Source organism: Epinephelus fuscoguttatus, linkage group LG20, assembly GCF_011397635.1.
Source record: "Epinephelus fuscoguttatus linkage group LG20, E.fuscoguttatus.final_Chr_v1".
In the NCBI taxonomy this organism is placed as follows: domain Eukaryota; kingdom Metazoa; phylum Chordata; class Actinopteri; order Perciformes; family Serranidae; genus Epinephelus; species Epinephelus fuscoguttatus.
In genome coordinates, this window is record NC_064771.1 from 14,193,813 (window position 1) to 14,218,796 (window position 24,984).

General features: G+C 41.0%; 2 protein-coding genes across 6 annotated transcripts in view; one reads left to right on the forward strand and one right to left on the reverse strand.

The window, feature by feature from the left end:
* The window catches only part of arhgap17a (Rho GTPase activating protein 17a), a 42,106-nt gene extending 28,367 nt beyond the window's left edge, over positions 1-13,739 (forward strand). Inside the window, exons 12-22 of one of the 3 annotated variants that reach the window (XM_049562570.1) lie at positions 779-890; positions 971-1,052; positions 1,213-1,293; positions 2,407-2,520; positions 2,692-2,783; positions 3,543-3,690; positions 3,992-4,270; positions 5,017-5,165; positions 6,761-7,300; positions 7,405-7,426; positions 10,237-10,368. In XM_049562570.1, coding sequence (XP_049418527.1) covers positions 779-890; positions 971-1,052; positions 1,213-1,293; positions 2,407-2,520; positions 2,692-2,783; positions 3,543-3,690; positions 3,992-4,270; positions 5,017-5,165; positions 6,761-7,300; positions 7,405-7,409 — 1,602 coding nt within the window. In that variant the 3' untranslated portion in view covers positions 7,410-7,426; positions 10,237-10,368. Of the gene's footprint in view, positions 1-778; positions 891-970; positions 1,053-1,212; positions 1,294-2,406; positions 2,521-2,691; positions 2,784-3,542; positions 3,691-3,991; positions 4,271-5,016; positions 5,166-6,760; positions 7,301-7,404; positions 7,427-10,236 lie in introns of all 3 variants that reach the window. The other 2 variants (XM_049562569.1, XM_049562571.1) reach the window with 2 other exon arrangements.
* A 1,522-nt stretch (positions 13,740-15,261) lies between these two features.
* The window catches only part of grid2ipb (glutamate receptor, ionotropic, delta 2 (Grid2) interacting protein, b), a 53,052-nt gene continuing 43,329 nt past the window's right edge, over positions 15,262-24,984 (reverse strand). For all 3 annotated transcript variants that reach the window (XM_049562566.1, XM_049562565.1, XM_049562567.1), the window contains 7 exons: positions 21,106-21,302; positions 20,862-21,017; positions 20,692-20,778; positions 20,474-20,603; positions 20,024-20,142; positions 17,485-17,649; positions 15,262-17,198 (listed from right to left, as the gene is read on the reverse strand). In XM_049562566.1, the coding sequence (XP_049418523.1) occupies positions 17,127-17,198; positions 17,485-17,649; positions 20,024-20,142; positions 20,474-20,603; positions 20,692-20,778; positions 20,862-21,017; positions 21,106-21,302 (926 nt within the window). In that variant the 3' untranslated portion in view covers positions 15,262-17,126. The remainder of the gene's footprint in view (positions 17,199-17,484; positions 17,650-20,023; positions 20,143-20,473; positions 20,604-20,691; positions 20,779-20,861; positions 21,018-21,105; positions 21,303-24,984) is intronic.

Sequence of the window (24,984 nt, forward strand, 5' to 3'; positions counted from 1 at the left end):
AACTGACTCAACTGCTTTGTTTTCCGTGTCTTAACTTGCAAGAAAAAGAAGTGCTTCCGTAGCTCATTAAAAGTCACATGGAGCTGTGGCTGCGATTAGCGGCTCCGCTGGTCATCGACATAATTGAAACCAAGCTTTGAACTGTTTGTTCACATGAACATCTCAAGACTCCAGGAGATGGGTGGATAGACAAACTGTAAACAGGGGAAACTCCTGCATATCTGCAGTGCCTTCCAGAGAAAGTGTCACCCGTTCTGCAACACTGAAGATTTATGAAATGTTTGCGATGTCCCTCCTCGATACAAATTTAGAACACAATGGAATCTACTTGTCTCCTGATCATAAATCAGATTCCTTCTTGTGTGTGTGTGTGTGTGTGTGTGTACATCTGAGCAAAAACAAGCTAGAGAGAGTGCAAGTGTTAACTGTAAAGCACGTTATTTGTCGACCTATTCATTCCCTGGTGAGTCCAGCCTGTGTCATTATGGCGTGAAGACGGCCTTTGTTTATGTGTCAAAGTAAAAAGCTCGTTGTGCTGCGAGTGGTGGGTGTGTTTGTTTGCCTGCTTTAAGGTTTCATTATGTGCAGCTGGCAGGGCAAGTTTATGTAGTGGATTTATACAGAGTCGATCTGTAATTGAGTGTTAGGAGTGTGTGTGTGCCGGTTTCAGTGAAAGCATGGGGTCTTATGTGCACATTGAATGCCTGCTTGTGACTTTGTTGTTTGCTCGCGATGTGTCTGTGGTTTATTTGTTTTTATGTGTGTGTTTTTGTGTCAGGGTCTATTCAGGATCGCAGCAGGGGCGTCCAAGCTAAAGAAGTTAAAAGCAGCGCTGGACTGTTCCACTTCTCAACTGGAGGAGTTCTACTCTGACCCCCACGCTGTCGCTGGTATGTCCCAAACCAGAGTTAAAGTTCGTTGTAGAAAATATATTTAAATATTAAGACTTTCTGTGCACATGTGGTTTCAGGAGCACTGAAGTCCTACCTGAGGGAACTCCCTGAACCTCTAATGTCTTACCAGCTTTACGATGAATGGATCCAGGCATCCAGGCAAGGCTCCTAACATTATCACTGGTGATACAATCTACCAGTATTGAGTGGATCTATCACTGTGCAGCTATGAGAAATGTTCGGATGATTAATCTGGGACATTTAGCCATCTGGAGACTGAACTAACAATGTGCTCTGTTTTCATTTTCTGTCTTTCCAGTGTGTCAGACCCAGACAAGAGGCTGCAGGCCCTCTGGGTTGTTTGTGATAAGCTACCAAAGAACAACAAAACCAACCTGAGGTTAGTTGTTTGATCCTACGCTACAAAGATTGTGACAGCAATGCTTTAAAGAGAACTTATTATGCTCATTTTAGGTTCATAATTGTATTTTGTGTTTCTAGAAGAACATGTTTACATATTTTAGTGGTCAAAAAAACCCACTGAATTTTCCTCATACTGTCGGTGCTGGTACACCTGCATTCCCCCTCTGAGACCCTCCATTCTAGTGCTAATCTCTTTAAACCTCCCTCCTGAAAAAGCCCAGTCTGCTCTAATTGATCAGCGTTTCCAGGTCTTCCATATCTCTGCATCTCTGCACTGTCATTACAGCCGGGAAATGACTCCAGTGGAGAATTGTGTCACTTTCTATTGTGAAAGATCACCAGTAAAAGTTTCTAAACACAGCCAGACATGTTCCAGCAGGAATATGATCCAAAATGAGGGAAGAATAAACAACATCAGTGGCCAGGCCTAACATATTTCTCTGACATTAGCATGTAGCTACATGTAGCAGGGTACTTGCAGCTGGTTAATGACTGTTACTGACAGCAGCACTTTCTACCATTAAAAATCACAGCTAAAGCTTCTAAACACAACTGGACATGATCCGGCAGGAATATGATCCAAAATCAGGGAGAAATAAACATCAGTGACCAAGACCAACATATATCCCTGACATTAGCATGTAGCTACATGTAACAGGGTACTTGCAGCTGGCTAAAGACTGTAACAGACAGCAGCAGCACTTTTTTTTACCTTTTAAAAATCACCAATAAAGCTTCTAAACCAAAAACTACACAACCAGACATGCTCCAGCAGGAATATGACCTGAATTCAGGGAGAAATTAACAACATTGCTAACCAAGATAACATGTTTCCTTGACGTTAGCATGTAGCTACATGTAGCAGTATGTAAACACTTGCAGTAGTGTGCCAGGATTTGACCACACAAAGAAGTCTGTCACGAGCTGACATCAGCTTGTCTCATAAGTAGAAAAAAACCTGTGTTACCTGTGTAATATTATATATATATGGCTAATAATAAGGGAAAGTATAATAGGGCCCCTGTAGTGTCTTCCATTGTACGTGATAATGTTTACATCTATGCTCATTAACTTGCATGTTTTCCTGCAGGTATCTGGTGAAGTTCTTAGCCAAACTGGCTCAGGACAGCGAGGTGAACAAAATGACTCCTAGCAACATCGCCATCGTCCTGGGACCCAACCTGCTATGGGCCAAGACTGAGGGGTGAGAGGGGATTTATAATATTACTGTGTGAAACAAGGGGAGTAATCTCAGAGAGGCATGATCCTAGTCTACTGTGGTTAGAGAATAGTCTGTTATTTCAGCTCATTTAAGTGTCGCCCTCATTATGTTGGAAAGTATCTCATTTGTGCTCAACTGTACATGTCCACCCAGGACTCTGGCTGAGATGGCTGCAGCTACCTCTGTGCACGTGGTGGCCATCGTGGAGCCCATCATCCAGCATGCTGACTGGTTCTTTCCTGAGGGTAGGTTCTGTGTTTCCTCTGCAGCAGTCATTTCAGACTTTCCTCTTTTTTTCTTTCTAGCCAATTAGGGTCTATTTTACACCAGGGATGCACACTGAATACGATTGATATTAACTGCCTGGTGAGAAGGAAAGAGTCAGCAGTAATCAATCTCCCAAGGACCAAGATTAAAATCACTGCTGTCTGTCCTGGCTCCGACTGTGGTTTGTGCTTTGAGGTCAGCTGAAATGCTACAATGAAAACTTAGAAAACAGATGTCATATATTCCCCTTAATTCAGCTTGAAGAAGTCGGTCAAGTATCACTGTGGAAAGCTGCCTTTCTCAAGGTATTTTCCATAAATTCAATTTGTTTGTAACCACCGTTATTGGATAAAGACTGTTACAATTATTATACTAAAGTCTGTCTGCTCTCCTGCACATTTATCTTGAGTTGAGTTGTTTTGGTCCAGATATTTTACATTGTGCTGTCATGTTAAAACAATAAAGACCTCAGTTAATTACTGGCTGTTTCTGTGGGAGTTTCTCTCACAGTCTGTAGCCAATTTCAGGATGTGAGACTTGTAATTGCCCATCGGTATGAACCTAAGCATGAATGTGTCTCTTCTGTGATATTTTCTTGAGCTATGAAGGAGTGAATAGTGCCAGTTAAGAACAAAGCCGATTATTAGCATCTGTTAGGACTGTGACTTGACTTCCTGCCCAGTTTTCACTTTATTTTTAACTGTAACTGTCTATCTTGTCTTCTCTGTTTCCGGCAGATGTGGAGTTCAATGTGTCGGGCATGTTTGCGATGCCTACACCTGCATCCAACCACAACAATCACCTTGATTATGACTGTAGCACCATTGAGAGGAAGAGGCCTGGCAGTATGGTGGGACCAGAGAACGACACAGCGCGCAAAGACAAGTAATCAGCCTGGAGTTGATCAGTACAGTTACTTCGTGTTTCCAAGGCTCCTCTGGCCCACATTAATTACTTACTCCAAATAATTGCTTAAGAAATAATTTTGCCTTTAATCCAGTTGCTTTTTCTGATCCCTCTCCTTTGCCCCTTGTCCATTTTGGGGTACATTTTATTAAAATCATTTTAATATGATGCTTAACACACTGTTGGTGATTCTCTCTGCGGGTCTAATCTGTGACTTTCTGATCAAAGCTTTGGTGTTTTTGTTTTTCCCCTTCACTGTCTCCCCGCTCTCCCTGTGTAGCACCTCTAACAAGCACTCGGACCACACCCTTCGTAGAGGCAGTAACACCTTAGGTAGAAAGCAGCACACTTCACCTGCCTTCCAGCCTCCTTTACCCCCTGTGGAGGTGCAGGCACAAGGGCACGGGGCCGCGCAGGTCCCCCAGCCCTCAGCTGAGCCCCAGCCACAAGCTCCATCAGGGGGTTCAGGGTTTGACGCTTCCCAGCAAAGCTTGGCGCAGAGTCTGGCTGCTCTCGCAGCCGCTCAGCAGCTTCTAGCCCAGCACACAGAGGAGCTCAGGTAAGAGCTGACTGTCTGCATCTCTGCTGCTGGTGGAGAATGACACGGCATGCCAAACAGATTTGCTTTTATACGTGCAAGGTTGATGTTATGGGAATACATTAGTGCCTGCACTGTGAGGTCAGGCTGGTTGAAGTGTAGTGGATTATGCATGCTTCACTGGTATCTTGCAGACAGTTCTTCCACTCTTGGTCACTACGGTTCAGCTTGTTGTTTCTCTCGCAAAAACCACAAGTTTTTCTTACACCACCACCAGTTCCAGCTATGCAGACTTGTCTGAGCTGAACCCACAGGCACTGCACAACAATGGCTGCTGTCATTCTGCTCACAGTCACTCCCAGGGCCTCTCGACTTCCCATCCCTCTGCCTTCCTCCCCAAATCACTGGAATCAGCAGGAACCTCACGCTAACTGGCCCAAACTGCTTTGAAAAGCCTGGACATTGGTGCCTGTTATGCAACGACTGAAGGGTGTCTTTGATTTAGCTGGTGAAAGGACAACCTTCATATGCAGACAGATAGCACTATTCAGTTCAGCATTCTTCTGGTCCTACAGAATTGATCGTGAAGTTAGATGAGACGACCAGATTAGATTTGTGAAGTTTGTCGTTGCAGCACGTCAGTGCAGTTTATTTTAATAGCACCAACCTTCAATAAAAAAAACATTTAGCGGTGATTCTGCTGTTTAATAAATAAATACTCAGAATTTCAGAGCTTTTAAGATTTTCTTTTTCTTTCTTCTCTAAAGCAACCCAAAGCTACGTGACTCCACACCTGCTCCGACTCCTGTGCTCCAGAGAAATGGCTCTGGAGGAGGGGGCCACACCGCAGGGCAGCTGGGCAGTGGGACCCCCGGGGCTGGATCCATGGGGCCCAGTCCGCATATGATGCGCAGAGGTAAGAGTCTGTATGATAAACTGGTTCAAACAGGCATATGTCTATAAAGCTACTCAGGTATCCAGGTCATAGGAAGTTAGAAGGAGCTCTATATGTCACTCAGGAGAATAATGTAGCAGCAAACTATTATTTGCTATGTAATGATATAGTGGATAGTGTAGTGTCCTGAGCTGAGGATGAGGTCACGCTGCCTTTGTGTGTGTTGAAATCTGAGTTTCTCTGTTCTTTGTTGTGGTAGACGATCTAGTTGCACGTTCACGTTAGTACATGTGAGTCCCTGTTGGTGTATCCCACTGGCTAGCTAGTTGCCGCCGCTATGCACTACACTCATACAGCAGATACTTCTGATAACTGCATCCCTCCCCACAGTGGCAGGACGGCATTGTCGTGGAAGCATACAACCCACCCTTCAGTCCTCCCACTCTTGGTAACACCATTCATTTCAGTCAGCACTATTACCATTGTTAGCGCTGTTTGCGCTGTTAGCACCATTAGCTGCTGGATCAGCCACCTCCATGTTGAGAGCCGTGCGAGGACAACCCCAGCCCAGTCTCTGAATCATAGATATGCTCTGAATAGACAGTCATGTAGACAGTCTGTCCAGGATTTCTAGGCTTTGTATGAGATTGCTGTGGCCTGTAATGCTTTTGATGCATGTTGCAATGATTTTACAAATGTTTTTGCAGCAAAAATGGCTGTGATACTGTCTTAGATTTGGAGCAGATTATTATGAGCATTTAATGTTTCCCAGAGACCTAAAATCTGTATGTTATAGTGTGTGATTTGAGGTAATACTTACGATCGCAACATCTCAGAGGGGCTGTATAGGGCTCCTTTAAGGCACCTGGATATGAAGACACTTAAAACATGTTTTTCCATTTTGGGAGATCTCTCCAAATTGTTATCATTTTTATTAGAACCTAAGAATGCTAATCCATCTTTTGAGTTAATCTCGGACATTCTGCTGTAACTCAACATACATGCTGCTCTCACTCCTCAAACCTCCCCACACTCACAGCTGCTCCAGCTGCCAGACCGAGCTGCTCTGATTTTCACTTCACCATCACATACACTTGTTCCCTGTAAAACAGAGAATTGATTCTAAAGCGGTGTTGATCGCTCACAATGCTCGGCTGTTGTAAAGCCCCAGCCTACATTTATGAACTCATACGACCTTATGTGGTCAACAGTTTGTCCTTGTGTTGAGAATGAGATGTGATTCTTAAGTTCCTAAGTTTATTTTACAATGTGTTGATTCACATTTTTGTCTTTTTAAGCTTCTAAAGAAATAGCCATTTTGGGAAGTAGTCCACTATGTTGGTGAATTGTTGTTTTTATGCTTCAGTTTTTGTATGGTATTAACAAACAAGATATAAAATGTTACTTAGCGAGCATCAGAGGTGCTGTTAGGTAGCTTGACAGGCCTTGTTTTTCGTCTTTGTGCTAAGCTAAGTTAACATACTGCTAGCTCCAGAGCATATTTACCACTCAGACTCAAGTGGGGTATAGATCTTCTTATCTAACTCTGAACAAGACATTTCCCAAAATGTTATTCTTTTCCACCCGTAATTACAAGATTCACCATTGAATTTCAGGTACCAAGAAGCAGGCTCCTGCCCCTCCCAAACCGACGAACCCTCCACCCAGCCAGCCCTGTAATTCAGTGAACCACGCCTCCTCCTCAGGCTCATCCCAGTCCCTCAGCCCCACTCCCAGACCCCTGTCCAGCCACTCGCCCACCTCGCCCACCTCTCCCGTCTCCCAGCCATGTGCCACACCCCGACGCCACTCCAGCAACCAGCCCCCAATCCAAGCGCCCAGCCATCCGCCTCCGGAGCCTCCGTCACAGGCCAGCCCTCCAACGCAGCCCGCGTCACTCGGCCAGCACAGTGGGGAACAGCAGAACGTGGACGGTTCACCTCCAGGCACCCCGACCCCTCCAGACACCCCCCCGCCTTCCAATACCACCCAGGATGTAGCTCCTCCGTCCCCGTCTCCCTACCAGTCGGGCTCCCTTCCCCGGCCGCGACCCGTCCCCAAACCCCGGAACAGGCCCAGCGTCCCACCACCGCCCCAGCCCACCACACTGGCCAGTGACACCAATGGGATCTGTGCCACTGCGTACAAGATGATGGGTGAGTGCTGCCTCTCGTGTAGTTACTACATCTAAACTTAACCATTTATGCCCTACTGAATACTAATGTGCTCCCTGTCTAATAGCACTGTGATACCTCCACAGGTTAAAGAGGCACTTGTGAGAGGTTTGTTGTTAATTGACCTTTTCACCGGCAGCACCTGCACTTTTTGTTTGCCTCTAGACATCATATCCATCACCACAGTCATTTTGTTCTGCCTGCTGCCTCTGTTAGATATCATGTACTTAGCCCTGATGCACGACTGTCACACTGTGTACCTCATTGCTGGATGGCTGTTTAGTGAGGGACCCATTTTTTATGTATAATGTTACTTAAGATCTACATATTGGACAAAGGGTGAGGGTACAAACCCACAGGAGGGGTTTGTTCTTGTTTAAAGTCGGCCTGACACTATACTAAGACATTTGAGTCAAGTTTCCATCCACTCTCTTTAAACATATATCTCCATATGAATACAGAATCCGTAGGTAACAGAAAGGATTTTGGGATCAGAAATGTTTTGGTTTCAGATTGTAGTCCAAGCAGTATTGACCAATCATGTTTGAGCAGACTTTGGTTGCATACAGGTTGACAGTTTGGAGAGCAAAAAAGGCCAAACACATTGGTCGAAATGTAATCTCTTTCTTTTTTAGAAAGTTACTGGCGTTTATATTACTCTAAACAATGATTCGCGCATGTAGGAGGAAGTCTTGGCTCCGATATCCTTCATCCGTTTGGGTGTAGCCAGGAGATATCTGGATGAAGGATATCTGGAGACACCCTGAAATATTGGCCGTTGCCTCCAGAGGCTAGAATGTCATCAGACAGATAGCTGATGGGTTTCAAGATTGAGTTTCCATCGAAATGTAATGCACGTTTGCCAGATTTCCAGAAAACCATTACTGTTATGTAGATATTCAGAGTTGGCTGCATTAAGATAAACAGTTGGTGGCGTTAATTCTCCAGACTCATCCCTTTAAACCACTGTAGAAGAAGAGGGCACAATGAGACGATGTAAATGTCTTTGACATTCAAGCCACATCCTTTGCATACGCCATCATTTATTTGCTGATTTCATTGCCCTTTGTCACATTTGGTTTTATCGATACACCAACTTCTCCACCTTAGCCAAGACAAAACTGTTCTTGCGACGTTTCCACTTTTCAATTTTTTGGTATTTTAAGTATAACTTGAAATTGGGCATACAATAAGCCACATTCTGATACTGGTGAGTTCTTACTGCCTCCACTGAGTTTATACTTTCAACAGTCTTCTTAGACAGAACCAATAAACATGGAGACATCGACTGACGTTTGAATGCTCAATGAAGATGTCCCATTATTGTTAAAAAATAGTTCCAAAATGGGGATCACTGATGTCTGATCTGGGATGTTACCTGGATGTCCTTACTGAGTATCCCTAGCAACGTCGAAGGATGATGCTAACATGAATGAGCCTCTTCAGCTATTCTGCTAAAGATTATCTACACAGTGTGAATTCAGCAGCCTAATATATCCTAAAAACTGAAAATAATGAGTCTAAAAATAGAGGACACAAGACACAAACCCTGCTTTTTTGGGTGTAAGTCCTGTGCTTGACCCAGTCATCCACCACGACTTTCTCCCTATGTTAACTTGGCACTCTTTATGCTATGTCACCTGACTTTCTGGCACGAATCCCTGAAGGCTACGTCTTCCATGTGCAATCAAAGACAGTTTGGATAAAGACTTTCCTCTTACGTACACCACAGCCAGGAATACAATGTAGATACCTAGATGGCATAAACATGTTCATATATTTAAAAACTGGGTGTCGAGTTTGTAAGAGAGGGTCAGACGGGGCCATAACTTGACATGGAATCAACATCACCATCTGGCTGTCCGTCTCATAACCACATTGCAAGTTTTGGCATCTAACTGGAACCATTTTTGACTAGGGACACAACATCATAGTCAGATCACACCTTGCTGGGACAGCTTTGTAAAAATGCCAGAGATTAGCATCTCGATTGAACTATAATAAAATGCAGCCATATGCAATGTGACACGTCCTCCATCAGGGCTGTTATTTATCATGAGTCACCCATCTTCATTCACAGTCACTGAAGTGTGATATCAGTGACGCTGTAGGGGTTTGAAACTGAGGCCACGTACAGGTTTTATATGCAGAACTGAGTTTACAAAGTGTGGTCACTTTCAAACCTTGAGCTTTTTTTTGTAAATGTGAAGTTTTAATCGTCATTGTAAATATTGTGACGAGTCTGAGTTTTAAATCCGGTGTTCATGTTTGAAGCATGTGTAACTCTGACATGCATGTTCTCCTGTTATCTTGCTGAAGACGATGTCCGTATGAAGAAAGTACACTCAGCTTGTGTCTAACATTTAAAGTTTTAGCTCTTTTGTCAGACAGTGTGTTGAAATATAAACTGGGGGGTTTCCAGCACCATCTACAGCTGATGAATTCAAAACCAGTTACTTCCAATTACACCACTCTTCCACATTTTCCATCCACTCCTCACTGCCTGTTGCACTGCTGCTCACAGTCTCCGTCCAAACACCGCCACCTGCTGTTCAAACACTCACCCTGCTGTTTTCACTGCTGAGCCCCTGCTGCCGTTTAATCTATGGAAAATATTACACAGCTGCACTGGATGGCATAATTGCAACAGCTTTAAATGTTTTCATACTCCAGGATGGAGCTGCACATGTTTGTGATTATGTGTTGGTATAATGTCGGCTTAAACAGGGTATTAATCTTGCTTATGTTTGTGTAGTATTCTGTGTGAATGGCATAACAAACACGTTAACCGTTACTTACCAACACTAATGGTATCTTAAATTATATTTTCTAATTGATCTTATCATATATTTTTTAGTCTTGAATACACACTTATAATAGTTGTTTGTTTATTCTTCATCTTCTGTGTTGCTGTTTAGACCCGGCGATGTCTTTCAAAGGGCTGAGTCGAGCGTTCGTCCCTGAGCTCGCTGTAGACCAGCAGCCAGCGGCAGCCTCCTCCTCTTCCTCCTGCCTGCCTCTCAAAGACTGTGACCTGGACACTGAGAGCACTGTCCTATAAGGAGGAGACGATGACATGCTCTGGGTCCAGTAACCCCCAAACGCACCTCCTCCTCATCATACACACACCTCATGTAGTCTGCTCGTGTTTCGTCACCAGCCCATAACTGCTGCCCTCCTCTGCCGCCATGTTTCCCCACCCCAGTCTGTATGAAGGACTTTAATGTGATAGAATGCACATTCTGGCAGCCATGATAGAGGTCCACAGCTCTGGGTAAACAATGGTAGTTGATTGTGTTGACGCTTTGACCACAAAATGATCATTTGTATATAAATTACTTGTCCCGTGTTACATTGAATTCATGAAGAAAACTCTTTTTCTCGCATGCCTCCATGGTGAACGAAGAATCCAAAAACAGGGAAGATTCTTCATGAGTCTGTATTTAAACAGCAAAACTATATCAAAACATCCATTTCCAAACTCTCACACAACTCCTGCAGTCTCATTTATCCGGTCGTATGTTCAGTACTTCCTAAACATGTGCATTTTCCCTAATCATTACTATTTAAAACACTGATGCATAATGCATGCACAAGTAGTGCACCCTGCCAAGTGTGTGTTTGAAACCTGCTCAATACAATGTATGAGCAGAGTTCAAACAAACATTTTGTTGAGGCGTTCTACTCATATGCATAAGTGTAGTGAAGAAAGATATAGCGAAAATGCTTGTGTTTGGGAAGTACTGAGCATACAACTGAACACATGAGACGTGAATTATACTGCACGAGTTGTGCGAGTTCGCGAATAGATGTACCTGCTCCTTTATTTCAGTTCATCAAGAATTTTTTTTTCTGCATTTGGATTCTTCATTTACCGGAGGCATGCAAAAAAAGTACAAATTTCTTGTGTGTATTTGAACACAATAAATGCTCATTTTGTGGGTAAAGCAGTCCTTTAACTAGTATTTGTAACATATTAATATCACTTACTCAACTTAGTTGGATTCCAAAGTCAAAAATCCAGACTTATTTCAGGTTATCTACATATTACATATGTTGTTTAAATTGTAATATGTCACAGGTAGAGCTGAAAGTCAATTCATAGATACAGCTTTGATAACCAACTTTGTTTTTCTCAAATGCCTTTATGGTGAACGAAGAATCCAAAAAAAGTGAAAACTCTTGCTGAATTAAAGTCATAGGGGTCCATGTTTAATAACAGCAAAATTATATTTAAACTGGCAACCCTTCTCTTGGGGAAGTGAACTAAAAGTGAAACGTATCCATGCTCTCTTTAAAGCCACACTCTATTTACAAAAACAGTAATTTTACCTTGCTGAACACCGGAGCTACTGATCTACCACTGCCTTGATCGATAGTTTGTTATTGTGTGACTTTGGTGAGTTTGAATTAACACTTTAAAACATCAAAGTAACACAAACAAACTACCAGAGGGTTAAACGTGGACCCCTAGAATTCAATTCTTCAAGGATTTTTTCAATTTTTGGATTCTTCGTTCACTGGACGCATATAAGTAAAACAAGTTTTCATCATAGATTCAGCATAACATGGGATGAGTAATTATATAGAAATGATCATTTGAGGGTGAAGTTTAAGCTTAAATACAAAAAAAACCATGCTTGAATATGTAAACTTGGGGTTTTGGAAATAGTTTTTTACTATTTCTGTATATTTTATAGACCAAAATTGAGAAAATAACTACTAGATTAACCGTTAATTGCAGCCCTTGTCAAAGGCCAAATCACCTCATTTGACCACCTTGTCCTTTGCTTACACCACCACAGTCTTCTTCAGGTATCTCTCAGCTGTCAAAGCTGTTTCCAGCTATTGTTTACTCAGAGCATCCTCACCGTCGACCTCAATGATGGTGTCAGATGTGGCCATGAGGATACTTGTGACAAAAGCCGCTACACTGCAAAACACCCACACCACCGCTTCCTTTACACTGTGCTCCCTACAGATGAAGCTCCAGACAATCAAACAGCAGAGGCCCGCTGATTCACCAGTAACGCCATCAGACCACTGTGTCATCGATGAGCAATATAAAGCATGGGTACTGACCGGGGGGAATGCCAAAATATGAACTGACGTGACTCGTTTGGAATTTGGTGTGGGGTTCTGTTTTTTTTTTTTAAGTTGAAAAATGGCCTTAGAACAAGAAATTAAAAAAGAGGTATTTCTACAGCCCAGGGAGAGGAGGAAGGTCAGCAGGTGAAGTAGAAACCAAAACTGTTGAAGTGTAGCTGGTGACTGCAGGTTTCCAGTCGTCTCAAACACTTGATTTTTGTATGGAAACCCCATCCCTTGTTTTTTTTCTCCCTCTTCCTCACTCCTGTATTTATTTACCGATTTAAAAACACACATTCCCTGTGGCTTGACGTAATTAATGCAGTCTTTAAATGTAAATCATGCCTTATGGGTTCCTCCCAGAACCACCGTGTTAATAGCATTATATATTTACTGTATGGAGGATATACTCGGCTCCTAGTACTACAGTATTTTCCAAGAAGCTGTCTTGGCAACAAGTTTGTTTCAGGGACGTAAGGAAGGTGATTCTAAACCCTCTGCAATAGAAGTCTTGTATGGTTCTGTATTGTTCCACAAAAAAGATGTGTATTTAAATGGTTGATGTCTTTGGGTTTTATGAGCAGAAGTAGCAGGGCTAACCACCCGCCCAGCCTGGACACAGTCAGTATTTTTTGCCTTTCTGTTGTTTTTTTTCCCCCATCGATCTTCTCCGGTGTTTTCCCGGGGGGGCATTAAACGCAACAGGCTGTGAGTGAATGTAGTGAAAGGACAGTTTTTACCAGCCTGAACAGAAAGACGCATAAACAGCTGATGTTGCACTTGAGCGCAGGCCAATGAGTGGTTTCCTAGTGGACTGATTTAGAGGATTTTTTTTTTTTTTTCAGTCTTTCCCACTGAGCTGAGAGCACGCAGCGCTGTGAAACCTCAGTAGTGATGTGGTGTTAGATTTTGCCAGGTCAAAAGATTAAAAAAATGCTTTGTTGTATTTTCTTGTAGCTTGTTTTTGGCCTCAGATGTAAAGCAGAGTGGTTCCCAGAGAACTGACCCAATATGGTACCAATGGAGAAAGTCTCGGATGCTACAGTTGCCCTGAGAACCAGTTTTCAGAGACAATTGCGCATTATAATCCCCTCCTTTCTCTTTCTCTGCTCCTGTGCCTCGCTGCCTTACCCCTGTGCATCAAGAGAGCTCGCTGTCGAGGCTCTGCAAGACGAACAAACGCCATTAAACTAGAGATGATAATGCTGCATTTTTAAGCTCCATAGTTTTGTATGTATGCCGTCTGGTGAGCTTAAATATGGACATGTAATATGAATGCTTGGTTATACCCCCCTTTCCAAAGAAAATAAAGTATATGAAGAAACTATTTAAATCATGGTTTATATTTTTTGTGTACAAACAACTTTCAAGCATGATGTTTTCACAGATCGAAAAAAATCATTTGAAAGCATTGAACAAAACATAAAGGGTCAAACAATCTGAAAACATATAAAACGATTTTAAAAGGGAGCCTGGAGGCAACCGATACATAAATAAATAAATAAACCTAACTAGCCCGACAGAGCTGTATTTATTTCAAACCTAAATATCCAGGGAGGGGAAATGCTACCAGCTGCACATCTTAATACATTAACTGCACCAACATGCAATTGATTTGGACAAGAAACACTGTCACCACACCAGTAGCAGCTAGGGTTGCATTTTTACGAGATCACAGTCACCTCGTAAGCCTGACTAAAGCTGCGCATAAAGAATAAATAATTCTGACGACACTGTGTAATAAGAAAATAAACCAGGACTGGGAGGAGACACGAGCACATGATACAAAATGAAACTGATGAGCAGTGCATAGCAAAAAACTGTAAAATTTACAATCTCAACAATAGTTCATCGACATAAATACAACACAGCTACAGATACACTGTACTGTAATGAGTCATGAGATCACCATGACAACCAGAAAAGCAGGAAATGACCATTTACAGTTGGATCTTTTTTTTTCCCCCCCACGTGCGTTTGACGTTCATTCATTCATACAGCAGCCACCCACGTGTTTGAGCCGGGCTGTGTTCACAACACTCGAGAGATGCTTGACAAAGTGCAGAACTATTAAGCAGTCCTCTCTGCCAGGAGCACACGGCTCAGCCTTTTCACATTAAAGCTGCCTTTCATCTTTCTGTACCGACAGAAACAAGACAGTCCGCCCACACGTTGTAGGAAACAGATGATTTTTTTTTGAGCCAGATTTCAGCATGTGCTGATGTAGTCAGTGTTGCCTCGCTGTGAAAGGTGTTCTGAGTGATGTTTTGCAAATAGATCTGTCTTAGTGAATGAATTTGGAGACCTCACAGGCAGCGTGCTAATGCAACCTGTTGCTCAGACTGATTGGACAGATTTCAGTGGCTGTTAAAGATCAGGGCTGAGTCCAGTTGGGATGTGAAGACTGGATAATCGATGACCTCATGTCTTAGCCACTCAAGCGATGATGTAATGTCGTCATCCTTGATTACATGTGTAGAGGGAGCTGAAGCTTAAATTAACCACAAACACCCACTGGTTTACTAACAGGAAGGTGGCTAATGGGATTTTTTTTGCGGACGTGCCTAAAAGCAACAGATTATGCTGAAATTATGGAAGCCTAGTAAGGCCATGATGATTTCAATTTCCTGAGCAGGTTTATAGAGAAATTGTGAAATGAAACCACTACTGAATACATAATGTTGAATTTAAATACCATAGCATTTTAAATTATTGAAACATTGACATTTATTTGAATTTATCCATTTTTCAATTTCCAAAAAGTTGTGGGGGGCTTTAAGCTGCTTGTTTATCTTTTATTTCTTGGATAAAATGACAGAGGTGTGCTCGATTCTATTAAGGATTGTTTGCTTATGTTTTGTTTTGTTTTTTTTTTAATCTTGAATTTTGGTATCAGAATTTAAGTTTCACTCTAATACAGGTGACTTTTTTTAATCTGCTTTAATCTTGAGATCTGAAAAGAACTAGCTTAAATTCAGATACAGTTTTGAACAATGAAAACGTGAATTTTCTATCCAAATTTGTGGACCCTAAATAATGGAAAATTGCAAATCTCGCAACTGGAAATTAAGAGAGAGAGAGAGAAAAAAAAAGGGAATTCAAACCATTTAAAGGAGCTATATGTAAGAAATCTAAAGCAAATAGTCATAAAATCCTCCTAATATGTCACAGAGACTAAGGAATAATGTTCATATAACATACTGATCTCACCGACAATAGTACAGCCAGAATATTCGCATTTAAAAAATTTTTTTGCAGTCTGCAAATCATGTTTATGTTTTGAATTTGTGTTTTGGCCTGTTGCACCACCCACCGCTGTCTACCAGTCACGCAGTCAGTAGAGTCTCAGCATCAGTTACAGTTACGACTGAGCTACAATGGCTGACAGTGCGACTAAACCCAAATGACCTCGTTATGATTCCCAAAAACGCCAAAACAAAACTCGAGGCAAAGCGAGGGTCTGTATAGGAGATGCTTTTGAATGGTGGAGACGGTTAAAAGCGGAAAAGAATGTGAAATCGGATGTCGAAGTGGCTGCTCTTCTCCTCGACAGGTAAGCTTTAGCCAAAGTTGGCTAACTAGCATCACAGCTAGACGGGGATGGGCATTTCGAATACTTTCAACTGTTATTCATTTGTTCATCTTGCAACTGCAAATTTCGTAAACAGGAATTCACAAACCATTATATTCTGACAGCAAAATTTCAATGCTATAACTTTAATTTTGATTTGAATATTAAGAATTCAGTAGTGGATAAAATTCACAAAAAGTATTCCAATGATTCAAAAAATTCTAATCTTCATGGCATTGCTTTGCTTCCATTCTGTTGAACTTCCTGTTTTATCTATAAAAATGTTGGTCATATCCAGTCAGTCACAACAGTGAATGACTTTAGCTCCCTGTGGCCTTAAGGAGAGTAAGACTATCTATAAATTTGATCATAATTCCCATAGTCCATGCCCTTTTAATTCACAGTAGGTGAGATGACATCTGTACGTGTAGACCAGCAGTGTGGACACATGATGTTGAAAAGAAACTCTGACATTTACTAGTTGTAAATCAAATCCTGCTGTATGGGAGGCAGTGAACGCATCGCTGTATGAACTATCTGATCTGATCCTGGCTCTGTACACGCTAACTAAACTACACTTGATTCTAGTTAACTGTTGTCAGTCTACATCTGTGCTTAATCTTTACAAGTTTCAAATATGATCTGATAGAAAATATAAACTTTATATAGTCATGTATTAAACATAGCAAGTAATCTGTAAATCTCCAGACCGGTGATTTCCATTAGTTACATCTCATTTTAATGCAGCATCAAGATGCACTGGAGCAATGGGACAGTTTCTCTGATGTATCTTTTACTGTGTCTACTGTGTGACGCGTGTTAAAAAGAGATGTAACTAATGTAAAGACTGGTTTGAGTCGTCAGTGTGCGGCGAGTTCCTGTTGACCTGTGGACACCTGAATGATCCTGCTCTACCCAGCACCTGGAGTAACAGTAACGTAGCACACGGGGCACTCATTAGCTGTTGTCCTTATTGACACATAGATACAGCGTGTTTCCATTCTGCTTGCTATAGATGACGTGGTCTCTGTTCCCGTTGGTTTGAGTGTCTCTGTGTGTGATCTTGGCACTTTGGTTGTGGAGAGCAGAGTGAAAACGGAGCCGGCCGGCCTGTCGGTTTGGCCCGACATCCGCCCGCATTTCTTGCTCCTACCAGGCCAGAGGGGAAGACAGTCTGGGGCTTCTGGGGTTTTCTGGAGACTGAGTCTCGCTGAGAGCTCTCTGCAAGACAAAACCCATAATCTCATGTGATTTATACTTATTTTACCATATTATTTTCAGATTTGGAGCACATTTGCTTATTCCACAGACGGCAGCACTTTGCAGCTTTATCACTCCATAGCTGCAGGCTGCTGTCAGTCTGTGTGCCAGCGCCAGCTGAATACCTAATTGTTCAGGAGGTTTAAATCTGTCAAACACCTGCTGCTTATAACAAAAGTCACAAGTCAAATATATCTTAGCTGCGTCTAGAGACACAGCTGAAGACAACTGTGCAATATTAGCTCACCTCAAACTTGCACATGAACTCTGCAAAGATGCCGAAGAAGGACTCCGTGCTGGTGGACTTGCTGTCCTCTCCGAAGAAGGAGGCCACCTTGGCGAACTCCTCCATCGCTCGTGTCTGCAGGGACTCCAGAGACTGGATCGCAGGGTGGCTGTTCTCCAAAAAGCTCTGTGGGTGCAAAAGGTGACACGTTAATAAGGCACACTGCCAATTTTCACTTATCAAAGTCAGTTTACTTGTCATGAGGAGTTTTATACAGCTTTATCAAGTCTGAGAAAATAACCCTGGTGATGTCATCACGGTTATTTCTTCTCAGCTTGTCCTTGCAGACCACAAAATTGTAACAGGCGGCCTGTGTCACAAACTGGAGGTGCATTTATCATGCAGGGAGATCTAATCAAAGACTTTATTGAGCTGCATTATGGGAAATGTAGTTTTTTTTTTGGTCATTTTTGTGAGAATAAAAAAACAGATATAACTAGTGTTAACTGTCAAACATGTGCATGTCCAATGTGATTAAACACAATAAGTGTGTGTGTGTGTGTGTGTGTGTGTGTGTGTGTGTGTGTGTGTGTGTGATAGAAATGTTAGCTTAAGTCACAGGTCAATATTTTTCCCTTTAAGCTTGCAGGGCACCTATTTTTTTGGTTTTGCTACTCAGTATAAATTGTCAAGAGTACATTTATTTTGAGAGCAACAATCTGATGGCTACTTTTTAAATGTGAAACATTTAATTGTATTTTATAAATGAATATTTAAAATGAATATATGAGCCAGTCTGTGGGTTTATATTTTTAAAGGTAATAAAGTTATTTTACATATTAAATACTGTATGTGGTCAGTCATTAAAAATCAGACTGTAAGCTAGCTTAGCTTCATTAAATTTAACAATATCTTAACGGATTAAGGCAAGTTGATCGCTAACACCATGGGTTTAAAAGGACACAGCCAACTTCTCACTGACTAGTCAGGGCATAATGGCTACGGTTACATGAAGGCTTCTCATTCAGAATGAAATCATTCGGAATTAAAGTCTTTCCAGGTAGTTTACATGGGAAATATTCATTCCGAATGAGGGTTTACATGGGAGATCAGTTAAATCGCCTTTATTCGGGTCCGCGCATGGTTTGGGGCAGGGAAGGTTTCTGATTGGATAGGGGGCGGGGCGGATGTTACCGTAAGTGTTTACGTTTACCGGAAGAAAACATTGTAGTCCTCTTCCGGATAACAAGATGCTTGACGACGCCGTTCTTAGTGCCTTTTTCGGGCTTATATTCTTGAAGCAGAAGTACGACAACAACCTTGTTCTGCTAATGCTTCGTCTGTTGAGGAGGAGAAGGGAGGTAGAAGGTTGAAGAAGGGAGACAGAAGACGGTGCTTTGAAGAATGGAAACTGGTGAGTGCAATGAGTCCGACTGCTATAATGCCAAATACGTCATCGTGCCAGAAGGGCAAGGAAACGAGCATGCGCAGACAGACCGGAATGAACTTAAAGAAGAATGAGCATTTACATGCACACAAAATTCTTTCATTTGGAATGACAAACAGAATAAACCACCCCCTTTGTCGGATTTAATTTTCAATCGGAATGACCGTTTACATGACCACTTTTAATTGGAATGGCCTTTCATTCCGAATGAAAGTGGAATTAAACTGTCCATGTAAACGTACTGAATGACCAGAGATTTTCATTTACACTTTCATTACAATTTAGCCAATAAATATAATGTTATCAACAAATAAATATAACCAAAATTTTCATTGACAAAATTAACACTGGATATAACATGTTAATTAGTGAGCTTTAACTCTTTGAAATCTGAAATGTCCCAAAAAATCACCAAGAAATTAGTAAAAATAAAAAACCAAAAACAAGAAAATTAGCAAAAAAAAATATATAAAAAGATAAAACAAGAAAATAAATCTAATAACAAACAAACAAACAAGGAAATGCCCTGGAAATGAAGCTTAGAAATTACAATAACTATGTAAAATAATTTTAAATATATAATAATCATGATTATAAATATAGTTTTCCCCTAGCTTTTTAAAAATAATTTTCTAAATCTATTAACTTTATTGTAATGTGTGTAACATTTTTACTAAGTTGCTCATTTTTTCCCCATGACTTTGAAAGAAACTGCACCAATCTGCTCAGGGTTCAAAGGTTTGAATACATGTGAAAGACGTTTGAAGGCAGCACAAGAAAAGTGATGTTGCTCCAGATTTCAAAGGGTCAAAGGTGCTGCTAGGCAGATGTTCTACAGTTCCGACAGAACCAGGCTGTTTCTCCTGTTTTTCCCCGTATTTATGCTAAGCTAAGCTAACTGACTGTTGGCTCCAATTTCATATTTACATTACAGACACGACAGTGGTATCGTTCCCCTCATCGCACTCTATGAACAAAAGTAAATAACTGTATTTCCCAAAATGGAAAATATTCCATTAGTGAGACAAAATGCCAACAGTCTGCAGCTTCCATAAAAAGTGTTTGTGGTGTTTGATGTGTGATGCGTATATATATTTAAAGCTGTTAGCGTACGCTCATGACGGAGGCAAAGTGGTCCTCAGAGGTGGGTGGGATCTTCAGACAGGCCTTCCTGATGTCCAGGATGGTGTTATGAAGGTCAGTCAGTTCAGCTGTGATGGCCCTCTGGTTCACTGAACAAGTCACATGGAAATATATTGTGATGAGTCACTTAAACAGAAGCAATGAGATCTAATGACTGTAAAAAAGCAGCAAGGAAATGTGCAAATCAGACATTTAACTAACAGGTTATTAAACATTTACAGTCACTGGAACAAACAGCATAAATCAACATTCAATTAGATGCTTTGAGTAAAGTCTGCGTGCCCTGCAGGGACGCCCAGCACACTGAGTGCTTATAGAAATTAGCACTTCACAGAATGGAACGACTACACTCTGCTGCTAAATGATTCTCAGGAAGGAAAAGTAGAATTAAAGAGCCGTGCTGCTGTAACATCATCGTACCCTTGGCTGCCAGAGGCACTGTTGTAAGGTCTCTGGAAAAGTTGAGCAGCTCGGGGAAGTGTTGGCACAGAGACTTGGCCAGAATGTGGAGGAAGGTGGATTTCCCGTCCACTGTTTTGGTTGTGCTTAGCTGTGAAACAGAAAGGAAAATATGAATGAGTGAAAACCAAAGTCAAGATTAATATAACCTGGAGGAAGAGCAGGTGTTATTGGCGTACCTCAGTTAGGAAGTTGATCTTAAAACTGGTTGTCCTGTGGCTCTTGGGCTGGCCGTTGTTCAGGTAATTCCCCATTGCGAGTACGAACTGTGGCCAAAAAGCAATAATTAACCACTGTTGATATAAAAATTGATTGCTTCATGTTTTGTTTACCCACAGAGGATGTTTACCTCCAGGATCTTGGCCAGCTTCTTGCTGCTCTTCAGCTCCACTGAAGCCTTGTAGATGTAATCATAAGCAACCTTCATCTCCTCTGTCCTCTCCTGCAGGGTCGTCTTGAAGTGGAGGCTCCTCAGACGGGTCTTATACTCAGGCACCATCAGCATCTGAGACACACAAAACACTCATCCATTCAGGTTGTTCCATTTTGCTTTCAAACACTTTGGTCACCGTGGAGTTTTTTGATTTGTGTACCTGGAAAATGAACTGGTCGGGCTCGCTCAGTTTGGCCGGGTCCTGCTCGAACTGCTCGTACTGTTTCACCTCTTCGTCGTCTGGCGCGTAGAGCAGCAGCTGCTTGATGTGAGCCGGCTCCAGCCTGTCGGTGGTCATGTTCATCAGGACCTGGCGCAGCTCGGTGGTGGAGAGCTTCAGATGGGCGATGAGGATGGCTGCAGAGAGGAGGAGGTGGTGGAGGAGGAGGAGGAGGAAGAGTAGCGGGGGAAGATGTGGAGGATTTACGTGTTGTTTTTTCACATTACAAAGACAATCGCTGTGTCCCTGTGACAATGTGTAATTTTCCACTGTGTATTATTCATATTTTATACTGTGTTTCTCTGCTGACAGGCTGATTATGAAATAAAATCCCAGGATAAACCCTGTAATTAACAACAGTAAATATAAAAATATATACTGTGATACGGGCGCTTTGATAGCTGAAGAAATCCTTCTTATACAGGAAAACAAACCCATCATCCACAGTGTAATTTAATATAGGCTGCATCATATAGCAGGGTCACATCTCATATTCTTGAATAGACTTTGCAAACAATGATAATTTTCAAATCTTATTTCACTTTCTATGAAGCTTTTGTGTGATATACTGTTTATTTAGGTGTCTACAGGCATCAGACAGTTACATTTAATGCTTTTTAAGACCCTTTCAAAACACCTTTTAACCTAATTCAGGACAGATTTTTACACAAATTATGTGTTACTTATTTAAGCATTGCAGCATTGCAGGTAAGTAGTTTATATGTGGTGTTGTGTTATGTAGGAATATGGTTATTGAGTGAGTTAAGTTGATCTACATTTTGCCAGCAGGTAAGTGCAAGTATGACACAATGATAATTTTGTTAATAATAAGGGTTGTAACATCAGAAATGTGGACTTTTAAATAAAAAAGCTTCACTCATTTTCATAACATAATTAAAAGATGTATAAATGAAATTAGATAAAATTCTTGTAGCAGTAAAGACTTCACAAATTCAAATTTAACACTATTTAAGGCCTTATTGTTGTTACATTGAATTGAAGACATTGTAAGACTATTTAAGGACCTGCAGACACCCTGTTATTACACACAATCAAGATACTTACACAAATAAATAAATCTTAAAATTATGATATACCACTTTTGAACAACTCACACTGTGAACATCAGAAACCTAAATAAATAAGAGAAAATTAGTGAGAAGAATTAGTGCTGCAGTATTCTACTTATGCTTTGGCTTCGAACTGTAAACTTCTTAACACAAAATGTTTCTTAGTCAGAGCATTCTGTACGTTTACCACAATTTTGTTTTTAATTTATCAACATTTCTAAATTATAAGGACAGTAAGCAAATACAAATTTGCCTAATTTAAAATATTGTGCACGGTACATAAAATAATTTTGAAAGATGTGTGTCATTGGCTAAATAAGCATTTAGCAATTTTAATTGCAGCAGTTTATAATAGAATGGGCTCTCATATAATGCTATAAATTAGTTTTCATGGAAACAAAGTCTGCAGTTTTACTTCCTCAAATATTATACAAGCAATGTAGCAGAGATGATGGTTTCACTTCCCATTACTGTTGATGTATTACTCACTTTCATATTTTAACATTATGTTCCTATTTTATTTCTGTTAATTGTATGTATAAAGCATTTATATTAGCCTCCCTCCTGGGCCCTGTTCTTATCTGCTGCGAGGGTCCTAAGGACAGAGGGATGTCGTATGCTGTAAAGCCCTGTGAGGCAAATTGTGATTTGTGATATTAGGCTTTATAAATAAAATTGATTGACTGATTGATTGATGTGTCTTAACTAATTCAGGCTAACGTGTTGTAATCAGGCTAAAATAATCCTGTTAATTCTCATCCAGCTAATTTGGTCCCTAGTGGATTCATTTGTTAATCCTGGATGAATTTATCTTAAAAAAACAGTGCTTTTATTTTGAAATAAAGACAAAATAAGTACAGTTGAAATCATGATTAGTATTTATGAATGGTTAAGTGCTTTTCATGTGATTCAGTTACATGAGGCAAGTGTTTTAGGAACCCTCCCAGCATGCACTGGGGCAATAGATTCGGCATAACAACATGTGTCATTTTCTGTGTTCCTGCCTTGTTACTGGTGGGACTTTGTTCTACACTGTGCTCCACAATGTTTCCACACTTTCGTAACTGGTAAACAGTTAGATATCACCAGTGAATGTGGTCAGACTATGAGTGATGTGATTGGTTCCATGCATGTATGAAGCCTGGTAGAACTTTTTAATGAGACATGAAGCAAATGATGAAGAATACAGTAATTCTTAATTATAAAGTGGAACCTGTCATTTCTCTTGCTTTTGGATCACCAAGTAAAGACACATTTTCATGACAACATGAGTGTTTATTCTCTTATACAGAAGAAGAAGGTGAAGATGACAGCAGTCAACAGGGGCAACAGGGAATCGCTGTTCTCCATTTGGACTTGAAGGCAGCACAAGAGACATTTTACAGTAGAACAGGAAACTGATACAGCAGGTCAACCAGTATCACAAAAAGCACAGGATTACTGACAGTTAGCTGGACCACAATCCTGAACTCCATTTAAGGAGTGTTGATATAATTATGATTTTAGATATGAACATTGAGAGATAACCATTATGATCTGTTTTTGAAATAATCACAGTTATGTTTTATAATAAAGAGTTACACTCAGACATGGCCAGATGAAATATGCAGCAATATAATGAACAATATATAACAAAATACAGTTTGAGATACTGTGAGCAGAAAGACATGAACGCATCCACTGGAAAGATTCAGACTGTTAAAAGACCAATAAAAACAGAGAGCAAGGCATTTAAATGGGAATTTATGTACTAAAAGTTATAAAATAATTCACTGCAGAACTATAAATAGTTTGTGCAATTACAGCTGACTTTTATAAGGTTTTCGGTTTATTAGTTTAGTTTTATTACAGTTTTACTTTCATCGCAGACCTCTAATTAGCCTCTTGCACCTCCACCAATCACACACCAACATCCCTCCTCGTCTGACTGCATTCATATTGAACCAGTAATGAAAGTGTGGAAACATTGTGCAGCACAGTGTAGAACAAATCAACACCAGGAACAATGAAGGAACACTGACAAATTCAGCAAATGAATATATTGCCCCAGTGCATGCTGGGAGGGTTCTCAACACCTACCTCATGCAACTGCAATCACAAGATCATCATATTAACACTCATCACAGTTTCAATGCTCTACTTGTTTCACATTTATTTCAAAATAAGAGCCTTTATTTAAGATAACCTCATCCAGGGTTAAAAACGAATCCTCAAACTGAGCTCAAAGGACCAAGTTCGCTGAACAAGATTATTTGAGCCTGATAACAGCATGTTAGCCTGAATTAGTTAAGACACATTCGAAGAACAGGGCGTCTGGTGTCTGAAAATACTGCATTAAAAAAAAAGTCAAGATAGCAAAATAACAACATCACAGAGCATCAAATCATAAGTTCAAACCTGCAGTCAAAGATAATATAATTAGCAAAAACATTTGTTTGTTTAAGTACGGAAGCCCTGAGAGGCAAGTGAGGAAGTTTCTCATTTGCCTCTCAGGGCTTCCATACATGCGTCATTTACATCACATCCTCCATATTCATCCACATCACACCTACTGCAATATGTTTCCTGTACAGACACCTCGAACGCAAACGCTCTGTGTGACAAATCCACCATCATGACTGCAACGTGACGTCATCACACAACATGAATTGGAAATTGCATAGTGTTTGTAAATTTCCCAAACTGACAAAACACTTTCACTGAGTAAGATGGGCTAGAGTTGTTGTTGGACGGGCTTCAGTCTCTCCTG